We start from the raw sequence: 26,401 nt of genomic DNA, 5'->3' as shown, positions 1-26,401 counted from the left end.
TTGGATCAGTTGTGAATCGGCCGTCCACGTGCCGCCGGGCAATCGTCGAGGAGAAGGAGCATCAGTCTTGATGAGCCTGACGTCAAGCGATCGTAATCCATCCGAGGGGCAAATTGGCCGAGATAAGTCGGCGTCCGGGGCGCCGCGCGGGCTGACCCGGCGGCTTGGCAGGATGCGCTTTGGAGCTGGCAAGGTTTGAAGCCGGCCCTGTGGGGACTTTGCGTCTTCTCCCTGCGCTTGCGTTCAACTCCGCCTCTCTCTGCTTTCCTCTCGCTTTTTCATGGCAAATGACGGCTCCACCGCCCTCCCCGCTGCATTTGACCGGCGCGGGTTTTTTATCGCTCGCCTCCACCTGCGCCTTTCGCGCGCACGCACGCACGCACCCGCGCGCGCGCGCGCATCCTCCTCGGCTGACTTGAGTCCGGCTGCTCATTGTCAGGCGCGCAACTCCCCCCTCGCTGTCGCTTTCCAACTCGGAACGTCAGCCGCCGCGCAGCTTTTCAATCTGCTTTGTCGCCGGGAAGGATCGTCCACGAGCGGCACGTTCGCCTCGGGAGGCTTCTTGTGTGCAACGGGTGACGACCTTTCTTCGGCCGCGTCTGCTGCAGATGCTCTGGGAAACGGTGAGTGGTCGCATCGGAACGCTCCGAGGTCCTCCTTTCACGTCCCTCCTCGACTTTAGACGGCGACAACACGACTCCTGCTATGACTACGACGACTTTTCTTCTTGTTCACCCGAGAGGAGCGCTGCGCGGACGGGCTCGCGTAAAGTCCATCGAAAACATCTCGGAGGGAGTTGAATAGCAAGAAGGTGCTTTCTGAATCGAGTTCGACTTGAGCAGGGAACGCGCGACTGAAGAACAACAACAAATGGTCGGGAGGCACAGGAAAGATCGGCAAGATCGGGGCTTGAATGAACTCGGGGGGGGGGGGGGGGGGTTGGGGGGATCCTCCTCTTGTTTTGCTCCTTCCGAATATCGCGTCTGTAAGATTGTGCCAGTCAAGTGTCAAAGCCAAGTCAAGCGGCATTCTTCTCTTTTGATTTTGATTGGGGTGGGGGGTGGGGGGGGGCGTACATTACCATCAGCCGTCGGTTGATGGTTTTCTGACCCGAGGGAGATGCCAATGAAATTCTGTGGTGGCAGTTGGCAAAGCTGCAAAAGCTTCTCGACGGCGTGGCTCCAAAATGTCGCAGGATCATCGCCGATTTCATTGGAGTCGCTCTCGGGTTAAGCGTTGCCCTTTCCAAAGGGACGGACGGCGTCCCTATGATTCACGACCCGCACTTTGGAAGGCCCACGCAACACCCCCACCCCACCCCCACCCAATCATATCATTGTTGACCTGCTGCGATCCTTTTTCCGCGTCTCCCTGTTGCAACCCACCTGATTCAAATGAAACGGCTTCAATGTCAGGCTTGCAATCGGGTTCGCTGCAACAGGGAGACGCGGAAAACGTGCAGGACAGTGGCCCTCCGCGACTTGAGTTGGACACCAATGGCTTAGGCACTTTTTCGTTTGTCATGACGCCGTCTCTGAAGCTGCGCCGTCCAAACAGGGTGAAAAGGTGTTTGCGAAAGGACGGCCCGCGTGGATTGCCTCGTCCGTCAACAGAGCCGTGGCTGGGAGTCGGTCTGCGAGTCTCACTCACCAAACATCCCAACGGGGGTTTCCACCTTTCAAAATAGCTCCTTTGATTTCCAAAAAGGAAAAAAAAAGGAAAGAAGTACGGTCAAAGTTTAGGCAAAAGGCAAAGGAAAGCACCCGGGAAGGCGACGTGCTTCACGCATGGACCATGTTGAAAAAGTGTTTACAAAGTAAACAAGTGGAGGACTTGGAAGAGAAAGGACTGAAAGAAAAGAGAAAAAAAAGGGCGACGTCCATAGAATCGACTTACATGAACGTGCAATGCGCCTTCTTGCTTGCTCGGCTTTTGGCTGGTCTTTGAGCGTGTTGACCGCTTTTTGCCGGATGAGGACGAGGAAGATCAAATGAGCAAAAGAGCGGGCGCTGCAAGGAAAAGGCTTTTCAAAGGTGCTCCAATCCAGCCGCCATGCCGGCCTGAAAATGGCCGTTTGAGGTGGACGAGCCCAAAAAACGGGCGGGAGGGGGGGGTGCGGGGTGGCCTTGACAAAATGAAATCCAGAACAAAGACCTGAAAACACAAACGGGACCCTGAACGGAGAACCTCCTCGTGACGCGATGACCAACAGGGGCGCCGCCATAGGGGGAGCCCGACAGCGGATCGACCGCCACGCTTTGGGCTCCAATCATGTTTGCACGATTGGGTTTAGGGACCAACAGGTGGCACTGTAGGGCCCCCCCCCCCCAACCCTCTGCAGCCTCACACCTGTTGCTCAAAGGTCATCAGGCCTTTAAAAGGACTCCCAGCCCCAAGACTCAGTGTCGGCTCATTTTTGCTCCTTGCAACTGTCATGTTTACTTCATTGTTATGTTTCGCTTTTTGTTTGCTGCTTCGGACTGTGATTGTTTTGGGATTGAGTTTTCTCAATCCACTTCTTCAAGTCCACCCGGCTCCTCCCTCCTGCCTGCTTTTTGGGGTCCACCACCACCAGCAGCACCAGCACGCAAGGTGACAAATCCAAACAGGTACACACGCAGACTGCATTTCAACGTGCCGTGACGCCGACGGTGGGAAATGTTGTTGTCGTGCGCTAACGTGAGCCTGGCGCTGGCGCGGTGCTCCGCAGACGGCGGCCATGCACCCGGACTGCGCCCTGGTGCTCCAGCACATGAAGGCTCAGGAAGAATGCGGCCGCCTCATCGTGCGGGAGCAAAAGCAGCGCTCTGCCGCCGCGGGTACGTAAGCGCTTGACGCTGCCTATCTATCTATCTGCCTCTCCCACTCAAACACTCTCATGCGAATATCTTCTATGACCTCGAGGGGGGGGGGGATAAGAGGGCGGGCCACACAGCTGCTCAGACTGGATGACAATGAAATTCGTGACGGAGGAGATCGCTCTTTTTTGTTTTTTGTTTTTCGTGTACGCCGCGGCATGGCAGAATAGGCCGCGACGACCAAGTGGCGCGAGAAAAAATTGGCGCCCGACCTCGGAAGCGCCTTTTGTTCAATGGTCGCCTGGCCTTTGAGCGGCGTATTTGTCCCTCCCCCCCTCTCCGTTTCCGCTTTTGGCTTTTGGGCGGATGGGCCACGCCGACGCGGGAGGTCAGTCGTCGGCGAGGTCTGCTCTTTCTTACGCGGCGGCTTGTTTTCACCATCTGACAGCCGAGCGCCACAAAGCGCAGTGCGACGTTTCCTCCCCGGTGGCTCCCGTCCGCCCGTTCTCGGTCTTCGGCCCCTTATCGCCGCATTGTTTATTAAAGGCGGGATATTGCGCCGTCTGTCCCGGCGGCGCCCTTTCTCTCCTAATATAACAATATTACGGCGGCGCCGATGAAGAAGCGTTTTTTTTTTTTATTGGGCCGCCGCAAAACACGGAGAGCCGCGGTACGGGTCCGCAGAGAGGCGGGGAGGTGGAGACGGCCGACGACATTTGCCAGGCCGGACGCTCCACGCGGCCGCCGTTGCCGTGTCAATCGTCCTTGGCGGACAGACGGTTCTGGCACCCGGTCCCACCCGGTGACGACGCGCCCGGTGGAGTGTCACGCATCTCCGTTTCAGCACCGAACCGTTTCCAACAAAATGGCCGCCAATGGCGTTCCCATGAAGTTTGCCTTCCAAAGATGTTCTGATGACGCGGAATCGCGACTTCGCAAGGGGTGGCAACGTTGCGCTTGGACCGTGTACGAATGTATGCGGCCAAAAATGCGGTCTGCTGCAAAGTTGCGCGTCTGAGCGAGCTCTCCCGACATAATTACGGGGCTAGGCCGGAAGAGCGCGCCTCCCATTTGCAGGAGGCATCCCAATGTCACGGGCCCTAATTAGCGGCTAATGAAGGAAGCGCAAATGGCAGCGCGCCCGCCTTCCATTCGCCGCAGCGCCATTAGCATACTCGTGGCCTTTCCATCCAGACGGCAGAGTCAAATGGCAAGCCAACCCCAGCGCGCGGCGGATGACAGACGACGGTCGCCGGCGGTCGTCTAATAAACAGCCACCCCCCCCCCCCCCCCCACCGTCTAAACTTGAATGACAAACGCGCCACGCTTTTGGTTCATCTGTTTAAACGGTGCTTGCGGAGCGTACGAGTGAGCTGCGAAAGGATGCGCCGTCAACGTCGGCGTAACGGCTACGAGGCAAACGGGAGCGCTCGTGATCAAAGATGAAGATTCCCACTCGCAAAAAATAGGGAAGGCACGCCAGGAAAAGGGGGGTGGGGGGAGACGCCAAGCAAACTGATTTCCCAGAAGGAAAAAACGGCGCCGTTCCTCCTGATGAAGACGCGCGTGCCAAAAGGGCCCAAAAGCACAATTCATCGCTTTCAAAAAGACGCAAATCCATTCGAGAAGTCGACCATCGGCGACGACAAAGCCGGGGGAAAAAATAAAAAAGTCACGACGAAGAATCTCAACAAAGCCGATGTCGAGCGTCGGTCGGACGCCGTTGACGCCGCGCGCGTGCGCGGGGTCGTCGTGTCAACGTTGCTTTCCCGCCTTAGGCTGCCCGACGCTGTGGGACGAGATTCGCTGCTGGAAGGCTGTCGAGGTGGGACGGGCGGTGGGCGTGGCCTGCGCCAATATCTCACAGCTCTTTGATAACAAAGGTACGTCCGTCCATCAACCTTCACTACGACTGTCAGGTTTTGGGTGTGGTTAGACTAGGATGGGGGAGGGGCTTAGCTTGATCCAAAGGTTCAGTTCATCTATCCGAGGTTCCTTGTGAGCGAGCACTCGAGTCCTGGTATCCCGCCGGATGGAAATGGCGCTCCCGGCTGAGTTCAGAATAGACGGCGAGTGAAAAGGAGGCTTTCGAATGGAGCTGAGCAGCAGCGGCGGCCGGCCTTCCGTGACCTCGTAACTCACCGTTAGCGGGTGGCCCCCGCCGATTTGCGCCTCCGCGGATGCCGCCAAAAGGCGAGCGCGCCCGGGTCGGCAAGGCGCTCTCGGATACGGTTGGCAAGAGCGAGCGGCGAGAGAAGACGCAATTGGAAAATCAAAGAGTTCGCGGCGGGCGGAGGCGGGAATTGGCCCGGCTCCTTCGGCGAGGCCTCTGCGGAGCCTCGGCCTTCGCGCGCCGCGGCTGCGGGGGCCGCGCGTCTCACCCACGCGCCGGCCGACTTTTTCCAAAGGTAGCTGCGGCAAAACCTCCCACCAGCCAATCTCCTCGGACGTGCGGGTGGATTTGCGCCGCCCTCCCTCCCGCGCGCTCTAATCCGCCGCTCGACGGCCGACCTTGCGACCTTGGTTTTTGCGAGCGATGGTTACGACTACACAACGACATCGGAGGGGCTGGCGCCAAAGCTAGGTGGGCAATGCCACTTGCAGAATCTCACCCAAATGGGGCAGAGTGAGGGGGGGGGGTCCACAAAACAACCATGGATTGCTTGTCTTGTTGGTCCACTTTCTGTTAACGTTTTTGGGGGGGCCAACTGAAAAACAGATAAGGGCCCCGGGCTGTAGGTTGGAAACGCCGTCCGAGAGCGGCCGCCCGATTGAGTCGAGACTGCGGCGAAGGGATGAGCCATCACGAGGCCCGCTTGGCTCCTTTGGGACTTGCAAGGAGTTTCCCGGTTGCTTCTTCGGCGTTTGATTTGCCGTCGTAGGTTCCGTCTACCGGAACTGCACGGAGGAGGGCTGGTCCGAGCCGTACCCGACCTACGCGGACGCCTGCCGCTTTGCGGACGACGCTCCGGCGGAATCCCAGGTACCAGGACGCAGGTCTACTTTGCAAGATTCGGGACGTTGTTTTGGGTTTTTGTTGGAATGAACAAAATCCTGCTGCGCTCTTCCCAGCTGGGCTTCTCGCCTTACCAAAAAATTGTCCGGTGGCTTGTGCAGTAAATCTGTTTTTGAGATCACACACGGCAACTCGCCGGGATTTTTCCAGCACCGTGACAACAACCGCAGCCGCGGCTCGCGTGGAAAGGAAAGCGCCGTCCCCCCGTTTTGCCTTGTGAAGCGTCACCCCACCCGGCGAAGGCAGATGGCCCCCCCCCATGCCGAGTCTTGCTGCCGCTTTGGCTCGATGGCGGGCGCGTGACATCTGCTCGCTCTGCTTGATTCAATTTTTGATTTTGATTCAATTCCTCTGTTTTGTGCTCCTTTATTATTCCACTGAAGTGGATTTGGGTCTGGGGAGACCCTAGCAACCGGCTATGGCCTCGGGTTACCTTCCGACGAAGCATTTGCGTCCTGTCGCGCTGACTTTCCCGCCTCTGATCGGCGAGAGAAAATTTGACCGCAAAAATTGCAACCGGACCAGAACTCCCAACAATGATAAGCGAAGTGTTTTGGTGGGCAAGGCCTTGCCGAAGCCCGACCTTTGCCCTTTAGGGAGTTTCACCCGCTCGCCCTTCTCTTGCCCTCGTGTCTCGGAATTCAGACCACGTACTTCTCCAACTTCAAGCGGGTGTACACGGCCGGCTACGCCGCCTCGCTGGTCTCCCTGCTGTCCGCCATTTTTGTCTTTGCGGTCTTCAGGTAAGTAATGTTGGTGGGGGGGGGGGGGGGTGGAATGGCGCTGTTGACGATTTGTCTTTGTGAAGGAAGTTCCACTGCACCAGGAACTACATCCACATCAACCTGTTCTTGTCCTTCGTTCTGAGAGCCAGCGCCGTCTTCATCAAAGACCAAATTCTTTTCTCCGATCAAGACCTGGACCACTGTTTCATGTCCACTGTGAGTGTGCGCCCCCCCCCCCCCCCCCGGTCACAAAATCAAACGGCATACGCAAAGGTTCCCCCCCAATTGAGGCGAGGGGCCGTAGCGCCGCGAGGCGACGATGGGCGGCCTTTCCCGACCGCTGACCCCCCCCCCCCCCCCTCCGAATCTCTTAGACATCCTGCAAATCGGCAGTGGCCTTCTTCCAGTTCAGCATCCTGGCCAACTACTTCTGGCTGCTGGTGGAGGGCATGTACCTGCAGACGCTGCTAGCGCTCACCTTTGTCTTCCAGAAGAAGTACTTCTGGTGCTACGTTCTCATCGGTTGGGGTGAGTTGAGGTTTTTCCGTTGTCCCCGTCGGCGCTCGCAATCCCGCGCGCTAACTCTCGGTGCCCCCCAGGTGCGCCGTCGACCATTATAAGCGCCTGGATCTTGGCCCGCAACTTCTACGACGACAGAGGGTGAGCATAAAGCCGCCGCCGAGCGTACGGCGCCCGCATTTTCCCTGGCGCTTCTCCTCAGGGTAGAGCGAGAGAGGAGAAGCCAAAAGGGGGCGTGGCCGGACTCCGAGGGGGGAGTGACCATGTCTTGTCCATCTGCTTCCCGCACGCACGCGCCGCGCCTCAGCTGCTGGGATGACACGGACGTGGCCTTCATCTGGTGGATCATAAAAGCGCCAATCACCCTCTCCTTGCTGGTGAGTTCCGCCGCCAGAACGTAGCGGCGGCCCGCTGGCCCGCTGGCCCGGTGGCCCGGTGGTGACGGCCCGCGACTGACTCGGTTGCGCATCCGCATTGATTCCCGCAGGTCAACTTCACGATCTTTGTCAACGTGATCCGCATTCTGGTGCAGAAGCTGCGACCTCCCGCCGTGGCCGGCAACGACGGCGCTCACTTCAAGTGAGACGCCGGCCGGCCCGTCGCCGTGCGCTCGCCCAAGCCGAAGTCACGTGTGGCGTGTGCGTGTTCCCTCAGGCGACTGGCCAAATCCACCCTGCTGCTCATTCCGCTTTTTGGGATGCACTACATGGTGTTCGCTTTCCTGCCGGAGAACACGGGCGCCGAAGCTCGTCTTTTCATCGAGCTGGGCTTGGGATCCTTTCAGGTGCGATCCTTGGCCCCGTTTCTTTTCCGGTCGGGCACATCTCGCTTCACCACCCGCGTCCTTTGCTTGCAGGGATGTGTGGTGGCCTTCCTCTACTGTTTCTTCAACGGCGAGGTAAGTGACCTAAATCAAGAAATACATCCCAATCGGCCTTTCGCTTTCGCTTTGATGTCGCGCACTTTCGGTCCGGCGACCGGCAACCGCCGGCGCGCTGAGCCCAGCTCCCTGAAAGTCAATTTGCTGCGGAAAGGCACCAAACGCGTTTGAAGATCATGGCCGAAAATTGGGGGGAGCCCAATTGCGGCACATTCCACTTTTTTGCCTTGCTTCTAATCTGCCGAGGACAACCAAAATGGCCGTTGACCGATGAGATTCATTGACAAATCTTGCGCTTGTATCATAGATGATTCATTTTCTTTTAATCTGATGTGTGTGTGCAGGTGCAGGCGGAAGTGAAGAAGCGCTTTTGGAAGTGGCAGACTCAGAAGGACCTGCGCTACAGTCGACGACGCCGAACCTTGTTGGCCGAGAGCAGCACGCTAACGCAGATTTCCGTCCTTGACAAAGGCAGCCCCAAAGACGAGGGCGGCCGCGGGCCCGGCGCGGCCCCGCCCTGCCACGTCTCCGCCGTTTGAGGAGCGGCGGGCCGGCGCGTCGCAGCGCCGCTGTTGGCCACCAGACGGGAACCCAATCCGGTCCGGCTCGTTTGAACGTCTCTTTGGGTTTGGCGCGGCGCCGGCGGGTTTGGAAAATGGCGCCAGCGCGTGCGGACGGGGCGGTCGCGGCGAACGACGGCCACGCCGCGGCATCCCCGTTCCCATCTTTGTCCAATAAAATCGTTGTTGTGCACGGTGGCCAACCGCGTCCATTTGACTTTGACCTTTTTGACGGATAGAAAAGGCGGAACGTGCCCAACCGCGGCCGCGCTCCGATCGGCCGGCGACGCCGACGAGACAATGTCGAAAGTCAGACAAATATTGAACGGTTTATTTTTTTTTAATTGCTCCGGCGAGTTGCATGGATCATATTTCAAAGACTTTGTGCGTCTCCTCCCCAACAGGAGCGACGCGTACGACAACGAGTTCACATCGAGTCTCCATAGAATGTGTCAACATCAAAAATAACTTCACACTTCTAAGTCTATGATCGACAAAGTCACCGGCAAATAATCCACAAGGTCGACGAGGTCGTCACGAGGTCAACACAAAACACGGAGCGCCATCCCCCCAACGTGGCTCCATTGCGCCGAGACTCGGCTGTCGTTTCTCTCCTTCGTTTTTCATGTATGGAAACGTCACATTTCGCTCCCGGACGCCGACACCAACGCGCTGGCAACGCCAAATATGGTCATCGTGGTTCATCTACCTATCGCCCGCTGATGACTTTTAAGCGCTTGCAGCTCTTTTGGTCGTCGCTTTTATTTTAGCGTACACGGGCAGAGCTGCGCTTTCGCAGTTATCCGGCACGATGGCAACGCGCACGTAACCGGAAAGCTACGGTACGCTTACTCGGGGAACATCGGACGGTCTGCTGGCGTAGCTACTTTAGAGCGCCTCGTTGTCATTTGGGAAAAATCGCACCGAGAAAGGCGGGGAGGGGGTGGGGTCAGACAAGGGAGCCTCCTTTTTTTTCCCAGGTCGCATTTGATTGACGTTTGACAGTTGAGCGGGGCCTGTTTTTAGCGCATTGAGAGCAGAGAGAAAGGCTTGATTTTTATTTTTTTTGTCTCCCTGTTTTTGAGCCTTATTTTAACGACTTGGCCCGTTTTTAAATGGTTCCAATTAGGCAAGCTTGTCGACAAACCTGTTCTTCGGGCTGTGTCAAAGTCACGTCATGTTTGTTTGATTTTCATTGAACGAGTCATTTCAGGGCGAAAGGGGGCGGGGGATTTTGGTCGCTCGGGGTCTCTCTGTCTTGCTTTTTTTTTTCTTTTTTTTTGTGGGCGGGTCCAGAATGACCGTACACACTTTTGAGGTGGGGGTTTTGGGCTTTTTGTTGTTTTGTCCTGTGACATTTCTTTCCAAAGTCAAGTATGTGCTATGGGAAAGGCCGGCCTGGCACGACTGACAGCGTTGCAGGCGGGCAGCGACGGGACGCGGCGGGGGAACGGGTCGGGGGTGGGGCCGGAGGTCGGCGGGGGGGGGGGGGGGGCGTGGGGTTGACTCGCGCCCCATCAGCAGCACCTCTGAGGGAGCTGGCCGGCCGGTTTGTCGCTCAGTCTGGCGGTCTTGGTCCCGGGGGCCGCCGGCGCCTCCACGTCCACGCGCTCGGACATCTTGACGCAGATGATGTCCACCAGCCGCTCAAACACCTGCCGCACGTTGATGTTCTCCTTGGCGCTGGCCTCGTAGTACTCGAACCCTGACGCACAACAAAGACGGCGACGTGACGTGAGCCGTCCCGTTCGCCTGACGGGGGCGGCGCTTAACCTATGCTAACAAGTCTCGAGCGCCGCTTGCTTCCCAGCTGGGAAAAAAAAAAACGGGGGCGGGGTTTCATTCGGCATGCGGGAATTTCTTCGTCCCACTTGACAAACAGGACAACATTTCAATAGCAAATAGCAAATAGCAGGCTGCCGTTGCCGCGGGACGTCGGGAAAGTCAAAGCCAGGCGGATATGACGGCAGCCCACACTTGGACTCACCGTGTCCTTCAAAGGTCTCTTTTCATTTGGGAAAATGCTTTTTTTTAGAATAAAATTGGAATCCGTCCCTTTTCTTCTACTTATCCGTCGTCAGGTCACGGGGGCAGTAGTAGTAGTAGTAGTAGTAGTACCAGCAGGTGGCACTGTAGGGCTCCCCCTGCGGCCGCACACCTGTTGCTCATGAGGTCATGGGTGCTTTAATTAAAAGGACTCCCAGCCCGACGCCTCATTGTCGGCTCTTTGTTTGCTCTTTGCTGCTGTCACGTTTGTTTCGCTTGCTATTTTTCTTTGCTACTTTGGATTGTTTTGGGATTGAGTTTTTGTGCGCAATTAGTTTGAATGCAAACGACGCAGATCTTGCAGCGACATTGACTTGGAGTTGGAAATGAACAGCGGCAAAGACGACGCACGGCGCCATATGGATGGATTTGTTTTGGAGCCGCTCACCGAGTTGCTCCGCCAGGTGTTTTCCCTTCTCGGGGGCCACCGTTCGCTCCTCGTCCATGTCGCACTTGTTGCCCACCATGATGACCTGGGCGTTGTCCCACGAGTACGTCTTGATCTGCGTGGCCCTGACACGCAAAAAAAAAAAAATGGCAGTCGGTGAGGCTTCCCATCATCATGCGCGGGCCACCGAGGTCACGTGTGTGCGTGTGTGTGTGAGAGTCTAAAAGGCAGAAACGGCGTTGAGAGTGTGGGCGCACCAGTCCTGCACGGCGCCGAAGGACTCCTCGTTGGTGATGTCATACATGAGGATGAAGCCCATGGCGCCTCGGTAGTACGCCGTGGTGATGGTGCGGTAGCGCTCCTGGCCCGCCGTGTCCTGCGCAAAAGACCGCGTGGGGCGTGTTCACGCGCGTACGGGTCATCGTACGGCAATATTCCAAACGCTACGCCGAGCGATCCGACGGCGCCGGGGTTGCGATTACGATGGCGACGTTTCGGCTCCGTTTGCCGCGCGCGCGTCCGGTCGAGGCGTACCCATATTTGCAGCTTGATGCGCTTGTCGTTGCGGTAGACGGTCTTGACCTTGAAGTCGATGCCCACGGTGCTGACGAAGGAGTTGCTGAAGGAGTCGTCGGCGTAGCGGAACAGGAAGGAGGTTTTGCCCACGCTGCTGTTGCCGATGATCAGCAGCTTGAACATGTAGTCGAAGTTCTGGTCCGAGCCGTCTCGCTGGCCGTAGCGCTGGTCCGCTTTCGCCATCTGATTGAGAGCAAATTGGCTCTCGTTCAATCGGATTTCTTCCCCGCGCTTTTCACACGCAAACGCGCGACTTTGGCGCGACGGACAAACATCGCAGACGGTGACAAGAATTGTGGCGGATTTCGAATGAGTCCCAGCCCACTCGCACGGCAACAAAAATCCCCTCCCATCTCCAGTCCCTTCAGAATGACGCCCGCTCCCGTGCCGCTCCTATTTTGGAGGTCGGCTACATTCAAAATCGCTGCACATCTGTCTGAGGGTTGGGGGGTGGGGGGTTAGGCGGGGTTATCGCCTGTTCCCGTGAACTTTATTTGATTTATTTTTTAATCCTGTCCCATCCCAATCCCGTCATTAAAGGTTAAATTGACGATCCTGCGGGAATCCCGATTCGGATTCGTGGATGTTGACCTGGCATATGAATTGGAATGTGCGTGGGCGATATTGGGAGACGGTGAATGTTTTTCGATCTTGGCGTTGACATGTGAACGCTCGCGTCTGGCGTTTGCGTCAGCGCGCGCGTTCGTGTGTCAGGATGATGAGAGCCCGGGCGTTTCCATGGCAACTGAACACCTGCTGAGGCTTCTCCAAATGCCGCCGGCACGCGGAAGACATTTTCTTCATCATCATCATCATCATCATCCTCATCATCGTCATCGTCATGATGATCACGCTACACCTTGGCAGCAACATGCGACGCATGTCATATGTCGCATGACGACGACAATGACGAAGAAGCCGCATCTGCGCGTGCACCTTTGCTTACCTCTGTCCCGGGCGGGTCTAGAGTCTCGCGCGTCTGTCCGTCGGTCTGGGTCTGTTCGTCCTTCGGCCCGCCCGTCGATCGCCCCCGTCCGTCTTTCGGGTCCTCGAATGCAGCAAGGGCAGCGAGAGTGCGCGCGGCGGCGGCGGCGGCGGCGGCGTCGAAAGAGCGCGAAACGCGCCTGAAGGAAGCCGAAGACGAGAAACGTTCACGCGTACGCGCGGGCGCGCGCGGGTGACGCCGGCGCGGACGCCAAATGGGGAGAAGACGCGCGCCCCGCCCAGACGGGCGCCGTGCGCGCCCACGTGAACAGGTGCGCGCTCGCGCGTATGACTCATTCGTGCGTTCGTGCGTGCGTGTGCGGCTCGGCAGCGGGAGCGCGTGCCCGACATCGTCAAATGCAAATCACGATGGACAACTGACCGATGTTGTTTTTTGGCTTGTTTTTTTTTCCCCGAGCCGGATGTCATCGGCGCCGCTGTACCCAATCAATCGGGAATCAAACGAGAACTCTCAGTGAGCGACAGCGAGCAACAGCGCCTCCGCGTGGATCAGCCGTCAACGGCACATTTCAATTCGTCATTCGACAAGAGAAGAAAGCGCCAACCATCATCAGAATGATTCAACTCAAACTAGAATGATTCGTTGTGGCGTTTCTTCAAACTCTCAGTTCAGAAGTTCGGTCGGACTGATGCTGATGCTGATGCTGATGCCGATGACGTCCATTGTAAGCGCACCATTGCGTCACGGCGTGTCATTTCGGACCTCTGTACCTGAGTTGAGATACGGCAGCAGAAAGCGTGGCACGTGAACATGTTCTTTCGCGCGTTGAGGTGGTCAAATGTGTTTTTGATTGACAATTTCTCCATGAGGTGTGACCAACTTTCACACGACCATCGAGTGCGTCTGCGTGTGCGCGCGCTTGATTTTTTTTGGTACGGTGCAGCCAAGCTGTCAACTGATGCAAAAGTCTGGCCCGTCCCCTTCACAAGCTTCAGAAGGACCATTGGACGACTTTGAGGAAAACTCGTCAACTTGCGGAACCAATGAGGAGCACTCTGGGGGCCGCGCGGAGACGCTAAGGTATGCACTCTGGAACCTTCACAGACTTTCTGCAACATTGAAGAACATCAGGAAGATCCAGGAGAGTTTGGAGCCCGCCTTCGGGACCTTCCGTATCAGTCGGAAACCTATGAGGAATGTTTGGGGAGGCCTTGGAATAGGAAAGTAGCCTCAGAAGGTTCAGTGTCATGATTGACCAGCAGGTGGCACTGTAGGGCTCCACCTGCAGCCGCACACCTGTTGCTCATGAGGTCATTAGTGCTCTCAAAGGCCTACCAGCCCGTCGGCTCAGTGTTGCTTTGTGTCGCTCATGTTTCTGTTATGGAGTTTTTAGCTTCTGCCATGGTCTTTGCTTCTTACTTTGGATTCCTTTTGTTCTGAGGACTTTGTTTTGGAATGACTTTTGACCCTGCTCTTCCCTCCTGCCTGCTTCTTTTTGGGGGTCCACCACCACCACCTCGCGAAGGTGACATTCAGGAACACCGGGCAGCCATCTGTCACCCGGATGATGATTTGGGAACCTCGAGTGGGAGCCATCGGGGGGCTTCCGCGTTGGGCAAACAAACAAACAAACAAAAAAAACGCTTTGTTCCTTCCCGCGGTGCAAACATGGGACCATTTCGGTCGCAGCGGGTCTTGTGATGGAGGCAGAACTGAGGGTCGTCTGTCTTCTCTCTACCGCCAGCCAGCCCCCCCCCCCAAAGGGGGTGGAGCCGAGGCTATAAAAGGACAAATGGCGATAGAGCGCGCCCGCGAGCGGCGGCGATGGACGAGCTGAGCCCGAGAGAACGGGAGCTGCTGAAGATCCGGCGGGACAGCGACACCAAGGCGGCGCAGCTGCACAAGATGGAGAAGCTCATGCGGCAGACCAAAGACCTGATGGACAAGCGCGGCGAGCCCGACAAGGTCCAAGAGAACATGGGTGCGTAGGCCACTTACTGAAGTAATGACGTCAGCCCAGTTGGAGGAAACAGCTGAAGGTCACGTGACGACCGCCGGAGCTCACGGCTAGGAGCGCTGCTTTGTGTGTGTGTGTGTGCGTAGTGGAGGACCTGGAGGAGAAGGTGCGCTCCAGCCGGCGCCACCGACGGAATTCCCTGCACCAATCGCAGATGCTGGAGAGTCAAATGAAGACGGTGAAGGGCGAGCTGGAGGGAACGCTGGACCATCTCCAGGAGTTGCGCAACGTCCTGCGCCGTTCGCAGCAGAAGGCCGAGGAGCGCAAGGCCGCCATGGAGAAGCTGGCCGCCGGACTCAGGTGAAGGCCACCCGCCACCCGCCACCCGCCACCCGCGACCCGCGACCTGCGACCCGCGACCGCAGCGCGTGATCAAGATCAAGGCTCTCGCCGCCGGGCCAGACGACGTGCTCGTGGATGTGGCTGAGGCTCGTGCTGTTTGTTAGCATATTTGACGCTGTGTGTGCACGCTTGATTGTAAAAGTATTCACTCCTCCGTTTTCTTACCATAAATGCCCAATTGAGGTACAAGTGATGATGTCTGTGTCCAAATCCCCGCGGGGCGAACACTTTGGCAAAGCGCCGTCGTTCTGTTGATTGTGCATCCCGTGGTTGCCGCTTGCGAGATGGCCGCCACCGCCGTTGCTGCGATTTGGCACGCGTTTCGTAAGAGGCCCAAGTTATTCTCGGCGTGTGTGCCGGGAGCGTGTTCCAAGTGTCTCGAGCTTGCGGTCCGTCGTCTATTTGAGTGCGAGCGGCCGCAGGGGAAACCCAAATCTGAAAACGGACGCAAAGACGAGCTAACAACGGCGACGGACGTCCCGTGATGCTGCATTGACGCTTTGTTCACATTTCATTCTGGGTACGTTTCTTGACAGTCTACGCCAGTGGTCCCCCAAACTTTCTCCTGTGAGGGCCACATAACTTTTCGCTTCTCTGACGGTGGGGGGTCAGTTTGTAACAGCAAAGGTCTGACTGCAAGAGTACCTGGACGTAAAAATGGATTGTTTCCCAGAAACCCAAACAGAAATCAAAAGACTCTCTGGTATTGTTCAGGGGGGCCGGAGCAAATGTGGGGGCCGTAGTCTATGCGGCACGATAGACCCCAGGGGGCGCACGCGTGCTTCAGCGCGGTGGCGACATCATCCTGCTTTGGGGCAAAACGCTCTTTGCATCAAGCAATGACATCCAGGCCAGCATTTGGCACTTTTGTTTTGGTTTGCCACCAAGCCCCGCCCCCCGCCACGCCCACTCAGGAGGTCCACTCAACCGCTTTCAGGGTTCGCTCACCTGACCTTTGAGGGAGAAAATATATATATATCATAAGTGCATGAGCGCTTCAATCTCCCTCTTCTTCTTTCTGTTTTTTTTCTGATCAATTTTTTACAGAGCCAATAGAGCAAGCGCCTGAGGATGAGAAACGTGGTTAAGACCGGCGCACAAATAGAACGTACGTCTGTGCACTCCCATTTACGGAAAGTCCAATGGTTTGAATCTCGACTGCTGCCTTTCTTTTCCTCCTCGACCTCCTCTTTCCGCTCTTCGCCCCCCCCCCCCCTCTTCCTTTGAGAAAAGCAGCCACTTGTCCATGTCATCCTATTCATTTCCAAAGGTCATCGGGTCAGCGTCGGTGAACCGTCTGGAAGCGGTCGCCGGGCCAGCGTTCCCGTCGAACCCCCGTTTGGCAACTTCTTTTCCTCTTTCCCGCGTCTCTTCCACTGCACTCGGGGAGACGATTAGCCGGCAGATTAGCGTGGTCGGACAGAGCTAGGCTCGACCGGATTGCGGCAGCCAATCGCATCGCTGCGAGGCCCCGCGACTCGTCGTTTGCCGCAGTGTGTGAAAGGGACTCCAAATCGGTGCCTGTGCCCGGGTTGGGACCTCACCTCCACGGAGGTACGCCGGTGAAATGGAATTTCCCCAGTGACTTTGCTGAGCGCAGATGAACTTTTCGTCCTCCATCTTTGTTTCCTTTCCTTTCGTTTGACTGGCGCCGATTGGGCAAAGCTCAAAGACTCCTCGGAATGAGCCGGGGTGGCGCACCCTTCACGCAGGCGGGTTGGATCTGCTCCAAACTCGAGTTGGGACAAGACCGCTCATGCGTGACATTCTTTGTGTGCGCGCGTGCCTTTGTGCAGATAGGGGGGGGGGATTATGTGTGTTGTGTTGACACTGGACAATGTGGCAAAAGGTGCTGATTCGGCACTTGTAACGCTAACGTGAAGCGACATGACTACGCATGCTTCTTTTGCGTAACGGCGTGCGCGCGCGCGTGCACACAGAGTTGTGTAACCGGCTCAACAAGTTCACGTTTGCGTGCTCGTTCCTACCGACTGCTGTCAGGCTGCTGAATAAAAACAACAACAACAATAACAATAACAACAATAATAATGAAATGATGTGAAAGACAATTGGAAATAGCACTGCGATTGATCCACCTGAAAAAAAAAATACAAACCTGTGACCTCATTTGTAGAAAATGAGGTGTCAAACTCAAGGCCCGGGGGCCAGATCCGGCCCGCCATCTGCCCACTCCGAAAGCACATCATGCGTATCAACTTGCATGATCTTTACTCCAATCCATACCGAAATGTCAAATTGTCCTGTCCTGTTTTGGATTTTTTCTTTTACCTTACCCGGAGCGGAGGGCGTTCCCTCCGGAGGGGCACCTGGCGCCAAATCCGCAATCTGGTGATTTAATTGCCTCAATCAACCCGGCCGCAGCAACGACCGTTTATCGGATCGGGCCTCGGTCACGACTTTTGTCTCCATGTACCGGATTATCCCGGCCCACGTGTGTCCTAACCAAAATGTCAAATTGTCACGTGTCATGAACGATGTTGCAATTATGCAATCGTTTTCACGCACTCAAAGAATACTGGAACAAACGACCATGTATGAGGTTGACTTGAGCGATTTCAAATCGTTTGTTTTTGCAACAATGCAACGAAACATTCTGGTGATTTCCTCCCCGTTGAAATACGATCGAGGAGGACTCGCGCCAAAAGGCGCAAGCAGGTTGAGCTCGTCCAGAAGGCGAGAGGAGGCGCCGGCGTTTGGTTTCTTGGCCGCCGCTGTGGATTTTTCCCGAGGCCGAGCGACTCGACGGCGCGGCGGGGCATGCGCTTGTTTTCTTTCTTTTGTCTCGCGACCTGGCGCGGCTCCCGCGCTGAAGGCGGGGCGGAGGCCACGCCCGCCTCTCACACCACCTCACCCCCATCGCCCGTCTCCCCCACGAGGTGTATAAAACCGCCGCTCTTCAAGGAAGTAAAGCAGACGGCAAGAAGTCAGCGGCAAGAAAAACCTTTTGCATCCTCATCACTCCTCAGCAGCAGCAGCAGCAGCAGCAGCAGGTAACGTCTGCACACCTTTTGTATGATTGTTTGCCGCACGCTGGTGATTATGCTCGCCATGGCTGCGGCATTTTCAACCACCTTCGATTGAGGTTGTTTTGCCCTCTTGTCCATGTTTGCGTCTTTGCGGGCAAAAAGAGGAAATCAATGTCAGGCACGGTTGTCGCAGTTGGAAGAAATGTCGATAAACGTGAAGAACAATGGCCAACCAGTCAGGTAGGCGGGGCCACCGGCTGCGCCCTGTTCATTCATAATCACCAAACACTTCTGATAACCACACACACACACTTCTGCGCTGTCGTCGCCCCCCCCCCCAAAAAAAAGCCATGTTCAATTGCTAATTTGACAGGCTCAAAGATTTGTGGTTTGATCACACTTTCTTTTTTTTGGGGGGGGGGCACTCTTGCCGGAATGCAGCAACCTGTCCCCCCCCAAAAATCCCCACTGTCAATAGGCAACAATTATTCCATCCCGCCCCACCCCTCCACACACACAGGGTGGAGTGGCGTGGAATAGCATTGGAAGTCACGTCGACCGCAGTCCATCGGAGTCGATCGGAGTCGATCGGAGTCCAGTGGCGGAGGATAAAGCCGAGTGGAGTCGTGCAGAGCAGACCGGACCGCGTTGGTCTTTGCGCGGCGCTTTGTGACCGCGCCCATTTTGTTTGATTCAGGTGAAGATGCCGACCCACGAAGCCTTCGAGTCGGCGGGGAAGCGTCCCGGCCTTCAGATTTGGCGCGTGGAGAAGATGGACTTGGGGGAAGTCCCCGCCCAACTGCACGGAAGCTTCTTCATGGGGGATTCCTACATCGTCCTCCACACCAGCCCCGCCCAGTCTTACAACGTGCACGCTTGGATCGGTACCGCCTTTGCATTTCTTTTAGGCCAAGGGACCGCTAACCGCAAAAGAAACCAAATCCAGTCCTGACAATGCCCGTCTGAGGGTCCCGTTTGTCTGTCGGTCTCCGTAGGCGAGCAGACGTCCCTGGACGAGAAAATCGCCGCCACCATTTTGATGGTGCAGCTGGACGACCGCCTGAAAGGCGCCGCCGTTCAGTTCACCGAGTACCAGGGGGAAGAGTCGGTGGACTTCCTCGGATACTTCAAAAAGGGACTCAAGTACCAGGTGGCCGACTCAACTTGTTATGTCACGGCGGCGACATCGTCGCGTCGCGCATCATTTGGCGTCGTGACGCGAGCTCACGCCGGGTGGCGCCGGGTGCCTTTCAGAAAGGGGGCGTGGCCTCCGGCTTCCAAAACGTGGTGCCCAACGAGGCGGACGTCAAGCGTCTGCTGCACGTGAAAGGGCGCCAGCGGGTGCGCGCCACCGAGGTGGACCTGACCTGGGCCAGCTTCAACAAGGGCGACTGCTTCATCATCGACCTGGGCAAGGTGGGAGGACCGGGCGGCGTTTTCCCGCCGGCTCCTTTGGCTGATTCGACAGAACCTCGCTCCTCGTGCGATTGACAGAACATCTACCACTGGTCGGGTAGCGAGAGCAACCGCTACGAGCGCTTGAAGACCACGCAGCTCGCCCTCGACATCCGAGACAACGAGCGGCGAGGGCGCGCCCAGGTGCACATGATCGACGAGGGAGACGAGCCCGAGGAGGTCGTCAAGGTGATGCTCGTCCCCGAGAATCCAGATGTGGCCCCCGGGCCGCGGCTTTGTGTCTGTACAGCGGTGCCGCGAGAGCCGGCGGTCTCTGTCGAACGCCTCTCCTTGGCCCCGTTGGGTTCCGTTGCGTTCCGCTGGAGTCGACGGCTGCGGTCTGTTGTTTCTCTCACAGGTTCTGGGAGCGAAGCCCGACCTGCCTCCGGGACCTTCCGATGCGCACGCGGCGCAGACGGACAGACATCCGGCGTCGCTCTACATGGTAACGGCGCAACACGACCCCAAAGGGCAACAAGAAAAGCAAAATAAAAGCAAAACACGGCAACGGTTGCTCACGTCGCTAACGCTTTTTTCCCGCGCAGGTGTCCAACGCTACGGGCAAGATGACGGTGAAGGAGGTGGCCCCGAGGAACCCCTTCAAGCAGGCCACGCTTTCCAGCAGTGAGTGCTACATCCTGGACAACGGCCAAGATCACAAGATCTTCTTCTGGAAAGGTAGCTAGCCGGCCCGACGCGCGGATGCTGACGTGACTTAAGCCGCGCGGGGAAAAGGCTCCGCGCGGAGTTTTGCTCCTTGACTTTAGCTCATTAGTTAGCGAGTGGCGGGAAAGGTGTCAGTCTTGAAAATTCCCAAGTCGGCACGCGAGCTCACGTTAGCGCCTTGCGCGCAGGTCGCGACTCCAACGCGGAAGAGCGCAAAGCCGCGCTGAGCACGGCCGACAAGTTCATCAAGGACAAGAACTACTCGGCCAAGTGTCAGGTAAGCGGCCGCCCGCGCCAGGTTTGGCCGCGTAAGCCCGCGCGCGCCTCTGATGGCCGAGACGCGCGTCCCGCCGCAGGTCCAGGTTCTGCCGCAAGGGGCCGAGAGCACCCTGTTCAAGGACTTCTTTGAGAACTGGATGGACAAAGACGAGAGCACGGGTGTGAGTCAGGCGCACGCCAAGGGCAGAATCGCCCGGGTTCAACAGATCCCTTTCGACGCCTCCGGTCTCCACGGCAACAAGGTCATGGCCGCGCAGCACGGCATGCCCGACGACGGATCGGGGAAAGTGCAGGTCCGTCCCGGTCCTCGGCGTCGCGCGCGACTTCACCTTCCTCGTGCGCTTACCGCTCGCCCCGCTTCAGGTGTGGCGCGTGGAGGGCGGCGACAAGGTTCCGGTGGACGCGGCCGCCCTTGGCCAGTTCTTCGGCGGCGACTGCTACCTGCTGCTGTACTCGTACAAGTTGGACGGCAGAGAGAAGCACATCATCTACATCTGGTCCGGTGGCACGTCGGCATGTTGGCCTTGAGGGTCGGCCCTTGACCTTTGTTGACCTTTGTTGACCTTTGCCCCCTTTAGGCAAGGAATCAAGAGCAGTAAAGATGAGCTGGGAGCCTCCGCCATCTTGGCCGTCGCCCTGGACAACTCCATGGGAGGCGTGGCTACGCAGGTCAGACGGACTTTTATCGGCAAAAGGAGCGCTTCCTGGCATCATTATCGCTTCGACAGGAACTTTTTTGCAACGCCGCGCTAAGCTGGCCGCCCGCTAACGGCCGCCGCCACGTTGTTGTCGCCGTGGTCCAGGTGCGTGTGACTCAGGGCCAAGAACCTCCTCACCTGCTGAGCCTGTTCGGGGGCAAGCCCCTGGTGGTGCACCTGGGCGGGACGTCCCGCAAGGGCGGCAACAGCGATCCCAGCACCACCCGCCTCTTCCACATCCGACAGAGCTCCACCAAGGCCGTCCGGGCCGTGGAGGTGGGTGCGGACCGCGTCTCGGGCCCCCCGCCCCCCCCCCTCTCTTTCTGACTCGTTTCTCTTCTGCTTTGGTGTCGCAGGTGGCGGCGGACGCGTCCTCTCTCAACTCCAACGACGCATTTGTGCTGAAGTGGCCCAAGGGGACCTTTGTGTGGAAGGGTCGCGGGGCCACGCCGGAGGAGCTGGCCGCCGCCAAACATGTGCTTGGCATCCTGGGCGGCGGCACCCCCGTGGAGGTGGCCGAGACCAAGGAGCCCGGTCAGCAACGCGCGCGCACAAGTCAAACCAAAGCCCTCGTGGGCAAACCTTGAGCCCAGGAAAACTGGCGCGCGCTCGCCAATCGGCCGCTCAGCCGTATTCCCGTGCCTAAATTCAACGGCGTAACGATGACTCTGAAGCGTTGACAAGCACAGCCGAGGGCTGTCCGAGTACGGCTCTCAAGACGCATTGCAGCCGCCAGCAGCCGCTGACCTGTTGTTGTTGTTTTTTGTTGTTCCTGCTGCTGCTGGACCCCACCAGAGAACTTCTGGAAGGTGCTGGGCGGCCGCAAGGACTACCAAACCTCGCTGACCCTCCAGACGGCCAAAGTGTGGCGACCCAGACTCTTTGAATGCTCCAACGCCAGCGGACGCATCCACGTGAGGACAAATCTCCTCGTCTTGTCTTTGTGGACTTTGTGTCACGCGTGCGACGCAAACGGTCTCGGCGTCGGTCTCGGAGCGGCCGAGCTCAGTCGGGCTCTCTTGTCGTCGCACTCTTGAATCGGCTACTCGGGTGACACGCGGGTGTCTCGCGCGCAGGTGGAGGAGGTCCCCGGAGATTTGGACCAGCTGGACCTGGAGACCGACGATGTCATGATTCTGGACACGCACTGCCAGGTGAATCGCCCGCACTTTCCGATCGCCTTTTGTCTCGGGCGCTTTCGGCCCTTTGGTTTGACCTTCCTCGTTGGGTTCAGCTCTTCGTGTGGATCGGCAAGGACGCCAACGAGACGGAGAAAAAAGGAGCGGCGCGCATCGGTGAGCCCGACGGGAGCCTTTTTCCGACGCCGAACGTCAACGGCGCCTTCTAACTTTGCACGCGTTTGTCGACCCGACAGCCGAGGAGTACTTGAAGTCGGACCCGAGCGGCCGCCGCGGGACTCCCGTCAGTACCGTCAAACAGGGCGAGGAGCCGCCCTCCTTCACCGGCTGGTTCCTGGCCTGGGACCCCACCCTGTGGGACAAAGACCCCCTGGTCATCTTCGGCGCGCGTTGAGCCGCAAATCGCTTCGCCTCGTCGCGCGCTCCGGCGCCGCCTGCCTTTTTTGTCACTTCTGACCCAGTGGGCGGAGTCATCTCGCTCGCTCATCATCTCTCATCTCTCAGCTCTCTGCCAAAGAAAAAAAAAATGTTGACGGAAAGGGAAAGTGGAGTCGGCCTCCTGGCCAATTTCAACGCTGCCTCGGGATGAACGCTTTCACATTTGGCAGACTTGATTTGTTCCTTCGGTCTTTGCACAGCAAGAGGCGCGACGCCGGGCAGAGAGAGCCGCACCAAAATGTTTTTCTCTCGCTTGTCTGGTGAAATGTACGCCCATTCAAAGCTCGGGCGTGCGCGTGAAGACGCCCAAAAGGAAACCATTTTGAACTGACGGCCCTTTTCATGGCTCATCAAATTTGCATTCGGCCACGTCGTCGGCTCGGTGCCGAGCCAAAAGATGAGCGGGCCTCGACCGGGGGTGTCCCAAGCCACCGCACCGCCGCCCCGCCCCGCCCGTTTTCTGGCTGCGCACCTGATTCAAATCCTCGGGACGCTCGTCACGCCGCTTCACGGCCGGCTGGCGAGCCGAGAAAAGGGCGGGCTCGTCTCTCGTCTCTCTTTTTGCCCTTCCGGTCACACGACAACATTTGAGTGGAATCTTGCTTCCTTCCTTGCTTGCTTTCCTTTGCTTTGTGCCTGCTTGCAAGCCAATTTGGATGGAAACGTTGTGAGGCTTTTCAATAAACATGGGAACCAGTGTCGCCGCCAGCGTGCGTTTGTCACGTGGCTCCTGAGCCGCCCCGTGCGTCAGTGCTGACTGGCACTTTGTCGGGATTAAGCGGAGGGAATTAAACCAGGTAGCCGCTCGGAGGCCCCCCCTACCCCGGCCGCCCCTCCTCACTCGCTCCCCGACTCTTTGGCTGGCTCGGACCTCGCGGCGGACGCGGACGTGCTTGCTGGCGAGATGACTCAAAAGACGGTCCTGATCACGGGATGTTCCTCCGGCATCGGCCTGGCGCTCGCCACGCGCATCGCCAAGGACGAGAAGAAGAGGTTCATGGGTAAAGACGCGCGCGCCGGAAAGAAATTTCAACGCGACGGGATCGGTGATTTTTCTCGAGCCAAGCGAACGCGGTGCCCCCGAGGCTCGCTAAAAAGCAGCAAAGAAGCCACGCTTGGCGATGGCGCGCTCGGGCAAACGCCGCGGGAAAATCCAAAATCTCTTTGAGCGAGCCAAGCGGCGGACGGCCAACCCTCGTTTCTCGTTGCGGGTTCCGTTCCAAAGAGAACTCGCGAGAGGCGGGAACTGCCCCGAAAGGTTTTCGTGACGATTAGCGAATGTGCGCCTGACCCGTTTCGCCGCTTCCCTCCAACGGACGCGAGTCCTAATCCAGCGCAAGCCTCAGATTTGACGGCGGAGGGGGCGCGCGAACCCAAGTACGGGTTGTCGAGTCCCCATCACGTGCAAAGGGACGGGATTTTCGTTACGGTCGGCTTGATTTGAGACGGCTTGATTTGGGACGCCGAGTTCCGCCGGCTGACGTGGATCCGCCGATGAGGACGCATTCGTCGTCCGGCTGAGGGTTGGACTCCAGTCCGCCGCATTCCGAGACGCTCGATTCGGGCCCGGGAGACATTTGCTGGGACGGCTTCCGAGCCTGCCGGGCGTTTGACGTGCGGCGTGATGTGCGCCAGTGTACGCCACCATGAGGAACGTGAGCAAAGGCGAGGCGCTGGTGGAGGCGGCCGGCCGCTGCCTGGGCCGCACGCTGGAGATCAAGCAGCTGGACGTGTGCGACGAGACGTCCATCAGAGCTTGCGTGGACAGCCTGCCCCAACGCAGGGTGGACGTCCTCGGTAAGTGGCCCCCGCCCGCCCGCGTGCGCAAATGGCCAATCCGACCGCGCTTTGGATGAAAAGTGCAAGACAAAAACAAGACGGCGCACTTTTTTTCAAAGTCTTTTGTGACCAATATGAGGAAAAGCATTCCAGGAACAAGTGATTGGGCCTTATTGGGATGAAAAAAAGAAATGCGGCGGACGCAGATTTCGGGCCCTCGGTAACCCCCCCACCCCACCCCCCGACTCTGCTTCCGTGAAGCGTGGGCCCCGCGTCGTCCGCCGATCGTATTTGCCGGTGTTGAATTTCAAGGTTAGCCCGACGGCGTCCGTCAGTGGCCGCTTAACTTCCCCCCCTGTGAGTCAGTAACGCCGGCATGGGCCTGATCGGCCCCATCGAGTGCCAGTCGCTGGACGAGATGAAGGCGGTGATGGACACCAACTTCTTTGGCCTGGTGAGGCTGCTCAAGGAGATCCTTCCCGACATGAAGCGCCGCAAGAAAGGTCACGTGGTGGTCATCAGCAGCGTCATGGGCATCCAAGGTGGCACCGCCGGCCCGCCGGAAGCAAGCAAGGAAGGAAAAGCCTCCCAGCAAATAAGCGCGCTCTCTCTCCTTCCCGCAGGGATCCTCTTCAACGACGTCTACGCCGCGTCCAAGTTTGCCGTGGAGGGATTCTGCGAGAGTTTGGCGGTGCAAGCGCTCAGGTTCAATCTCAAGTAAGTCGCACGCTGCTCAGAAGGTCCGAATAGGCGTCCCTCGGCGCCGCTTTCCAATCCAACTCGCAGGTGGCAGCCCGCTGCTTTTGGCCCCGCGCACCTGCTCAAATGTCATTTTCTCCCCTTTTGCTCCAGCATCAGCCTGATCGAGCCGGGCCCGGTCATCACCGACTTTGAGCGCAAGGTGTACGAGGAAGGCCTGAAAACGGACCTGAGCAACGCCGACGCCGTGACGGCCGACATGTTCACCAACATCTACCTGAAGAACTACAAGCAGATTTTCCAGACGCTGGGACAGACGCCGGAAGACGTGGCGGAGGTACGTGGCCGCCCGCGTGACCCCCCCCCCTCTCTCCGGGACCGCCATTCAAGGTCTCCTGGAGCAGAGGTTTTTCCTGGAGGACTCTGCCAAAGTGCCCAAACTGAGGCTGTTTCAGAGCACCTTGCCAGAGCCGCCCTTCCATTAGAGTCCTTCCTTGAGCAATTCGTCCGGGGGGGTGGGGGCATCGCAGAGTGACTCCAAGAGGCAATCTGTGAGCACCCCGACTTTCCAGAGCACCTCCCACGGCGCTTCTTGGGGCAGCGCATCCTGGAGCGACCCCTGGAGGGTCTCCAGGAGCACTTTGCGCACTGAGAAGAACGTTTAAAAAAAGAGCCTTTGGAATGACTTCTTTCTAACACGTGATTCCAGTGCGGTCATGTCATTTTGCTCCAAACGATACGCGTTCGTTGAGCACGTGGGAATCATGCGCAAGCTCTTGGTGTTTCCTCAGCACACGCTGAGGATCATGACGTCGGACAACCCCCCGTTCCGCCACCAGACCAACACGCTGTACACGCCCATGACCACGCTCAAGTACGCCGACCCCAACGGCGACCTGCCCATCGACACCTTCTACAAGATGGTCTTTGAGCACGACAAGATCTTCAACGCCAGCCTCAACTTCCTCAAGTTGCTGCGCTGGAGGAGCAGACGCAGCTTCACGCTGGACAAAAGCAACTGACATGGCCTCCGTTTCGCTGCTTGAGCTCGTGCTCGTCTTTAGTCGCGCCCGTAGGCCGTCTTGTGACCACATCAAGTCACTTGACATTTTCAACGCCTCCCAATATTGCAAACAGCTCTCGTTCTTGTATGCTATAAGCTTTTTTTGGGGGGGGGGTGCAAATGGAATAAATATGAAGCCAATGAAAATATCCGTGACATACTCAATGAGGAAGAACGGTGCTACGTCATACATCATACACACAGTAATAATGGAGAACACATTGAAGTTATTCATAAAGACAGGTTACTGACAAGCAATATAGGACAGAAATCAATGTAAATACTTTATATTTTAACATCAATAAAAAATGTTGGAGGCGGCCCGCCTCAAAAAATCAAAAGCGTGCGAGGCCGTGAAAAAGTGCACGTCCCCAAATGACCGCAG

General features: G+C 57.6%; 5 protein-coding genes across 7 annotated transcripts; 4 read left to right on the top strand and 1 right to left on the bottom strand.

Annotated features, from left to right (window-relative positions):
• The first annotated feature begins 231 nt into the window (after window positions 1–231).
• Window positions 232–8,691, top strand: ghrhrb (growth hormone releasing hormone receptor b). The gene is made up of 14 exons (XM_052074181.1): window positions 232–623; window positions 2,526–2,609; window positions 2,711–2,819; window positions 4,577–4,681; window positions 5,681–5,781; window positions 6,460–6,557; window positions 6,623–6,755; window positions 6,914–7,067; window positions 7,139–7,199; window positions 7,366–7,435; window positions 7,546–7,637; window positions 7,713–7,842; window positions 7,915–7,956; window positions 8,283–8,691. Exons 1-14 carry the CDS (start codon window positions 609–611, stop codon window positions 8,475–8,477), a joined length of 1,389 nt encoding a protein of 462 aa, XP_051930141.1. The 5' UTR covers window positions 232–608; the 3' UTR covers window positions 8,478–8,691.
• A 714-nt stretch (window positions 8,692–9,405) lies between these two features.
• Window positions 9,406–12,831, bottom strand: rab3b (RAB3B, member RAS oncogene family). The gene is made up of 5 exons (XM_052074192.1): window positions 12,455–12,831; window positions 11,467–11,691; window positions 11,190–11,308; window positions 10,933–11,057; window positions 9,406–10,203 (listed from the first exon to the last, which is right to left on the bottom strand). Exons 2-5 carry the CDS (start codon window positions 11,689–11,691, stop codon window positions 10,016–10,018), a joined length of 657 nt encoding a protein of 218 aa, XP_051930152.1. The 5' UTR covers window positions 12,455–12,831; the 3' UTR covers window positions 9,406–10,015.
• Window positions 12,832–14,246: 1,415 nt separating this feature from the next.
• On the top strand, window positions 14,247–14,812 carry si:ch73-389b16.1 (uncharacterized). Its single transcript, XM_052074196.1, has 2 exons — window positions 14,247–14,435; window positions 14,558–14,812. Exons 1-2 carry the CDS (start codon window positions 14,279–14,281, stop codon window positions 14,773–14,775), a joined length of 375 nt encoding a protein of 124 aa, XP_051930156.1. The 5' UTR covers window positions 14,247–14,278; the 3' UTR covers window positions 14,776–14,812.
• Window positions 14,813–17,675: 2,863 nt separating this feature from the next.
• Window positions 17,676–22,543, top strand: LOC127606122 (gelsolin-like). Its single transcript, XM_052074178.1, has 17 exons — window positions 17,676–17,829; window positions 18,498–18,684; window positions 18,796–18,950; window positions 19,055–19,216; window positions 19,295–19,444; window positions 19,614–19,700; window positions 19,801–19,933; window positions 20,110–20,198; window positions 20,278–20,493; window positions 20,564–20,697; window positions 20,779–20,869; window positions 21,004–21,174; window positions 21,255–21,432; window positions 21,694–21,812; window positions 21,975–22,052; window positions 22,133–22,193; window positions 22,274–22,543. The coding sequence occupies exons 2-17, from the start codon at window positions 18,504–18,506 to the stop codon at window positions 22,429–22,431; spliced, it is 2,163 nt and encodes a 720-aa protein (XP_051930138.1). The 5' UTR covers window positions 17,676–17,829; window positions 18,498–18,503; the 3' UTR covers window positions 22,432–22,543.
• Window positions 22,544–23,300: 757 nt separating this feature from the next.
• zgc:109982 (uncharacterized protein LOC553564 homolog) lies at window positions 23,301–26,118 on the top strand. Of its 3 annotated transcripts, none has more exons than XM_052074184.1 (6): window positions 23,301–23,476; window positions 24,111–24,272; window positions 24,617–24,796; window positions 24,878–24,971; window positions 25,107–25,290; window positions 25,727–26,118. In XM_052074184.1, exons 1-6 carry the CDS (start codon window positions 23,380–23,382, stop codon window positions 25,973–25,975), a joined length of 966 nt encoding a protein of 321 aa, XP_051930144.1. In that variant the 5' UTR covers window positions 23,301–23,379; the 3' UTR covers window positions 25,976–26,118. The 3 variants fall into 3 exon arrangements, with proteins under 3 accessions (XP_051930144.1, XP_051930146.1, XP_051930145.1); XM_052074186.1 differs by having other exon boundaries at window positions 23,302–23,476; window positions 25,793–26,117; XM_052074185.1 differs by having other exon boundaries at window positions 23,304–23,476; window positions 25,745–26,102.
• Window positions 26,119–26,401: the final 283 nt, after the last annotated feature.

Source organism: Hippocampus zosterae, chromosome 8, assembly GCF_025434085.1.
Source record: "Hippocampus zosterae strain Florida chromosome 8, ASM2543408v3, whole genome shotgun sequence".
NCBI classification, from domain to species: domain Eukaryota; kingdom Metazoa; phylum Chordata; class Actinopteri; order Syngnathiformes; family Syngnathidae; genus Hippocampus; species Hippocampus zosterae.
Note: the sequence above shows the minus strand (reverse complement) of the source record. Positions and strands in the feature narration are given on the sequence as shown.